Below are 6,000 nucleotides of genomic sequence, written 5' to 3' on the forward strand. Positions count from 1 at the left end.
GGGAAAAGGGGCTGAGCCCCTCCACAGTCTGAGGCCGAACAACCTCATCGCCCGGACATAGCCGGGGTCGGTTTCCACAGGCACATAGCCAAACCCTTGAACGCAGCACCGGCGGGTTGTGTGCGCGTGTGTGCTAGGGGCACTACGTGCAACGCATGACACGACACGTTCGAAAAGCCACTGCCCACGTCAACCGGACTCTGCACGAGGAGCATGGCCGGCACAAGGAGGGACTGTCCATAAGGCAGCAGAAGCCGCCCTCCTAGTCCTCCTGGTAAGCAGCCGAGCTGGTCTCATTGCTACGCACATGAATCCCAGCCAAGCCTCATCTTGCCAGATCCCCACACTTATGTGGCACGGCCTGGCACCCTGGCTTCTGGGTGCTGCGCACCGTCAATTGAAGCTAGGCATCAGCCCTGCATAGCCTACCATAACCCAAAGCCCCAGCGCGCAGCAGCACTAATAAAGTATTGTCCCAACCAGGGTACGGTTTATAGGTTGCATGCCGTGTCTTAAGGGAATTGGGTGGGTGGGTTGGGAAGGTGTGTCGCAGATGCGTATTATGGGTTGTCGTATGTATGCCGCTCATGGGCGCAGGCCGCGCAGCTTGCTGCACCCTTAGGAACGGCTCTGTCCTGCCGGCACGCCGCGGTGCTTTCTGGCGCCCTGCTGTTCTTGTTGTCGCCTTTGCCGCTTGTGTTGATGTCGGACACTAGACAGACACGTCAATGGGAGGGTCTGTGCGCATTCGTGGTACAAGAGAGACAGGAGAGACGTTCTGCTTTGATGGGTGGGAGGGGACGGTGGGTGGGGTGGGTACGAGCCTGTCAGCCTGATAACGCAAGTCTGGTTGCCACGTCTTCGCGATAGTCTTGACACTTGCGTTGGAGTGTGCGATGGGACAGGGTTTAGGCAGGCTGGCGAGGTCCCGTAGGGTGCAGCTGACGCCCATACCCCAAGCAGACGGCAAACAATTTGCAGCGGCAGAGCAGAAGTGCATGGCTGGTCGAACGCCGGAGTTACTGTACCGACAAGTTGCTGGCTGGCTGGAAGTTTGCTGATGCGCTTTCCTCACGCTCCGGGCGCCCGGCCAGGCGATAGCACCACACAGACACACCGCAGCGCCACACTCGCGATGCAGAGCCGCAGCGCACCTGCAGGAAGATGACCAGCGTCCACTTGCGTTGGAGGGCAGACTGGTGGGCCCACACGACACACGCAGGTTTGAAGGCTCTTCCCCCTTGTTTGCCGACTCTGACCGGCAGCCTAACGACACAGTGTCAGAGATTCCGAGAGAATGTATCTGGGGTATTTACACGGGATCGCCGAGGCACGTGGGAGGCGCGGCGCCCTGCTGGCTCTGTTCGAGCCCTAATTTGGGGGTGTCTTCTCACTTCAGCACACTGGGTGCTCACTTCCGATCTCGGGAAGGCCATCCGTATCTGCGAGGCTCGTTCCACGAGATAATTATCCTCCTGTCGCCATCCGAGCCGAACGCATTCCAAACACTCACACCACACCACTCGGGAGGAGCCGTCCGGCTCCCCTCCAACAAACACTCCCGCTGCGCGTGGAGGAAGAGTATTCTTCCTTTCTTGGTAGTCTCTAAACTCTCTATCACAAGGTCACGGTCATCTTCACGTCGCCACGAGCACCCAACGATGCACGATCCATCACACTTCCCATGGTCCATTTGGAGCACCGGTCTTCCTGCCGCTGCCGGCCGCCCGCCCAACACACGACAGCGGCGGGGCACGCACGGGCAGCAACCAATGCAGCACACATGGCGAGATCCAGCCATGCACCCACATTGCGGGGAGAAAATAATGCCGAGTCAATTAGTGAAACACAACACACGCGGACAACTGTCACTGCCGACCAGATCGCTTCAAACGCCTAGCCTGCTGTAAACGCTACACTCGCCCCTCCTCGTCCATGCCGCAAATCCAGGCGCCGGGACGCCGCTGGTACTTAAAAATTGCGGCGTGCCGGTGCCCCAGCGTCAGCCGCCGAGGCCTAGCCAAGCCAATGGGGAGCAGCCGCACATACACACAGATTTGAGGCTGGCGAGAGGGAAACGTCCGAGATCGCAGATGCATTGAAGAGCATTTCCAGCCCTAATCACGCTGCTCCCTCCTCAGTCCACTCCTGTCGCTGCTGCTGCCGCAACCGAATCCGCAAAACTGCTGCAGCCCATATCGGACCAGCTGACGGCTGAAGCTGAAGCGACAGCGCTGCCATCAGAACGAGCACTCCCGTAAAGCCGCTTACGCAGCCATGACGCGCTCCTCGTTCGCCTTGGAGCCGAACGACACGTTCACCGACTTGGAGTTGACGCTGCGCAGGGCGTTGGAGCGCAGGATGGAAGACACGGTGCGCACCTGGGGGTGAAGGGGGAGTGGGACAACGGGATGGAGAGCGTCAGCGCAGGTGCTTTGCAAGTTCCGAGGCAAGTGAGCTTCTGCGATCCCTGGTCTTGCTCTCGCAATGCGGTATGCCCCACGACTAGAGGCATCTGGCACAAACCGGGTCCCTCCCGTGGCTATACTGCCCAACCCCACTGTGCTGTGTCCGACCCTCTCACTCACCAGCAGCTTGACGTCGTCCAGGGGGTTGCCGGGCACCACGGTCTTGTACAGGTACGAGTCGAAGGTCATCTTCTGCACGTAGCTGTCCTCGCACAGCTCCACGAAGGCCTCGCGGGCAGGGTTGGAGCTGCAAGGTACAAGCACGAGGAGAGGGAGATCAGGCGACAGATCGGGAGTACCGACACAGGCGGAACTGCCACACGCGCGGGCGTTGTTTGTTGTCGCAGTGGCCTTGCCCTTACACGTACTTGAACCCGCCCGTCTGGGCCCCAAACCCCAACCCCTTGCCCGCCGTACGCCGTACGCCGCCTTCGCTGCCCTCAAGCCCCTGAACCTTATGGCCCCAAACCATAACATTTGGAAACATCAACTCACCGGTAGAACACCTTCTGCAGGATGTCCAGCACCTTGTAGGTGGTCCAGTACTTGCGGTCCCACTTGTCCAGGTAGACGCGGATGGCGTCCTCGCCGCACATCTTGGTGCCGTTGGCGGAGCCCTCCACAATAGCCTCGGCGGCCATGCGGCCCGACTTGGCGGCGAAGTAGATGCCCTCACCCGAGCACTTGGTCACGTAGCCGGCAGCGTCGCCGACCAGGGCAACACGGCCCTTGCAGCGGCGGGGGCGGGGGTGCTCGGGGATGGGGTGTGCCTCCACACGGATGATCTTGCCGCCCTCGGTCTTGACCTTGGAGCGGTCACGGGTGGCCTGCTGGTACTGCTTGATGGCGGTCTTGTTGACCACGGTGCCGGTGCCGACCGCGACGTGGTCGTACTTGGGGAACACCCAGCCGTAGAAGTCGGGGGACACGTCGTCACCCACGTACATCTCAGCCAGGTTCTCATAGTACTTCATCTTGTCGTCGGGGATGCGGATGCGCTCCTGGAAGGCAATGGCGTAGTCGTACTCGCCGGCGTCGATCTCCTTGGCGATGCGGCTGTTGGCGCCGTCGGCACCGATGATCATGTCGACCTGGGTTGAGAAGGGAAGGGGGTGTGGGAAGAAGGGGTGAAGGGTTTAGCGCGGGTTTCGCGCGGGAGGCAGCCGAGCTAAACATGGCACGGCTGTTGGAGCACGGGCTGAATAATGTTCCCTGAACAGGGGGGGATGGGCGGTGGTGGTGGACCCGAGGCACGCCGTGCCCATACCTTTCCCCTTCCCCTATGAACCCCATCCCGTTCCCCGCGGCTGCTGCGCCATCACCCCAAGAATGCTGTCAAAAGCCACCCACCTCCAGGGTGGCGGGCTTGCCCATCTTGCTGCCATCCTCGTAGCTGTTGTAGTGGATGGTGAAGGGGCCCTCAGCGCTCTGCTGCTCCGAGCGCATGAACAGGCCGTTCACGATGTTGGCGCCCAGCTTCTGGGCACGGTTGCGCAGGTAGTCATCAAACACCTCGCGGCGGCACATGCCAATCCACTCGGTCTCGCTGAGGGTCTTGCCCACATCGACCTCGCGGTTGGAGGGGGAGATCATCTTCATCTTGGTGACGCGCCGGTCAATAATCTCCATGGGCAGGTCGAACTCCTCAACCATGCACAGAGGGATGGCACCACCGCAGGGCTGCGAGCGACAGAAAGGAGGACACGTGGAAGGAACGTTCGCCCAAGGAAAACAGATGGCGTGTCGAGCTCGCTAGCCTCCGAGCGCCCGACCCAGAACGCCCCCCACAGATCTTCCCAGCCAATTGGCACATTCATTATGCATTACATCCACAAGGCTGGCACTCGGAAAAGATTCATGATGGATCTGAGCGGAAGACCTCCCGGCTTGCACCCGTCATGCGCACCTTGCAGTTGTCCAGCTTGCGCTCCAGCAGGAAGGTCTCCACACCACCCTTAGCCAGGGTCTCCGCAGCGCAGGCACCCGACGGGCCACCGCCGATGACGGCAACGCGGAGCTTGCGGCCCTCCAGGGCAGCGCCATCCTTAACAGCGAACACCGACTGCACGGCGCGCGACACGCTGCGGGCACCGCTGACAGCGAACTGACGCTGAGGCACGGTCACGCCGGAGAAGGTGGAGCTGGGCAGCTGAGCGACCTTGCGCACAACACCGGTCGCCTTGAAAGGGGCGACGCGGCCCTGCTGAGCAGCCTGGCGCGTGGCCTGCTTGTTCATCTGCATAGTGGCGGCCATGTTTCTATATCGGCGAGTGAACACAGTGCACTGCGCGAGTGGAGAGCGCGACTCTATTTCACCGATCTGCAAGTTTTGCATCGGCAATGGGGCGTCGTACAATTCGCGCGAGCGCGTTTGGTGTCAGATTCAAGATTGATAACCATTTGCTTTGCTATTTGTCGCAGGATTCAAATGGGCTGTGGCCATGAGCCAGCCGATTTGATGATTTTGGGGCTCGTATGCGCTCGAGCGGCCCCGTTTGGTAGATCCTTTGCGGGAATTGGTCTATATGTAGAGAGGCCTCAATGATGCACGTAATTTTGCGGCACGAAACCGCAACATCGAGGCCGTGCGCGGTCAATGCCAGTCGCGCAAGCCCGTCCCAGGCCCTAGTCGCCAGCCATGGTCGCCATATCATTTCTAAACCACTGTGGAATATCGTTTTACGTGAATCTCCTCTGGGACATTGGAGACCGTGTCCAGGCCGGCGTGCGGTTAATGCAACACCCTCACATGCCCAACCCGTCACTGCCTCACGGTTGACTTTGCATACAGAACACGAATAATACACATGCTAGGATGGCACGCAAGCCCCCACACTGCATCAGGGTGTATCGTAGGTAGCCCTTGATGCAGCCTGAGATAAGGCATTTCTCGCCGAATGCGTTATTTGCTGCCTGGCCGGCCTTGGTAAGAAGTCCACTGTTGCGGCTGGAGTGGAGTGGGACTTTTACAGTGGCACGCCATGCGCGTCATGTGCGTGCAGTCGTGCCGCCGTATTGCAACCTGTCTGGCTGGGTGAAACATGCTGAGTCGCAACCTGGAAGCAGGGACCGACAAGCCCGCGAAGAACACACAGCACTGCCAATGTCCTCTAAACCAGCCGCGGAGGCGTCGGCAGCGGCGCTAGGCACCATATGCTACATCTGCAGTGGCATTGCCCTCAGCTTCGAGCGCTTTGCGCCTTTCTGGGAGCCGCTCCAGCGACCCAGCGCGCTTCTCGGCCTGCCCGCGCACCACGAGCAGCACCGGGCGGTCTGGCCACTGATGCACGCTGCTGGGTGGGTCACCCTCGACACACACCCGTTTCCCAACAAGCAGCACTCCAACACGGCGGAGGCGGCAGCGCAGGCGGCGTTCAGCGAGGCTCGGCGTGGCGCGAACCAGCGCCGCAGCGAACGCGCGACGGCAACGGCGTCAACCAGTACACGCAGACACGAAACACGCCATGCAGGAAGTCGTGAGACGGCCCAACACGCTGTCCACAGCAGATTGTTTGCACGTATGTAAGTTTAT

At 60.5% G+C, this 6,000-nt stretch overlaps 1 protein-coding gene across 1 annotated transcript; it reads right to left on the minus strand.

Moving 5' to 3' along the window:
- Positions 1 to 1,300: 1,300 nt before the first annotated feature.
- Positions 1,301 to 4,967, minus strand: CHLRE_01g050950v5 (uncharacterized protein). Its single transcript, XM_001690196.2, has 5 exons — positions 4,375 to 4,967; positions 3,819 to 4,148; positions 2,964 to 3,559; positions 2,589 to 2,715; positions 1,301 to 2,381 (listed from the first exon to the last, which is right to left on the minus strand). The coding sequence occupies exons 1-5, from the start codon at positions 4,720 to 4,722 to the stop codon at positions 2,268 to 2,270; spliced, it is 1,515 nt and encodes a 504-aa protein (XP_001690248.1). The 5' UTR covers positions 4,723 to 4,967; the 3' UTR covers positions 1,301 to 2,267.
- Between the last annotated feature and the right edge of the window lie 1,033 nt (positions 4,968 to 6,000).

This window comes from Chlamydomonas reinhardtii, chromosome 1, assembly GCF_000002595.2.
Source record: "Chlamydomonas reinhardtii strain CC-503 cw92 mt+ chromosome 1, whole genome shotgun sequence".
Classification (NCBI taxonomy): domain Eukaryota; kingdom Viridiplantae; phylum Chlorophyta; class Chlorophyceae; order Chlamydomonadales; family Chlamydomonadaceae; genus Chlamydomonas; species Chlamydomonas reinhardtii.

Excerpts from the sequence above, each read along its gene's own strand:
- CHLRE_01g050950v5 (XM_001690196.2), bottom strand. The coding sequence starts at position 4,722 with ATGGCCGCCACTATGCAGATGAACAAGCAGGCCACGCGCCAGGCTGCT. Across the intron at positions 4,149-4,374 it reads GCAAGCTGGACAACTGCAAG|CCCTGCGGTGGTGCCATCCC; the intron begins GTGCGCATGACG and ends TGTCGCTCGCAG. Across the intron at positions 2,382-2,588 it reads TGGACGACGTCAAGCTGCTG|GTGCGCACCGTGTCTTCCAT; the intron begins GTGAGTGAGAGG and ends CTTCACCCCCAG.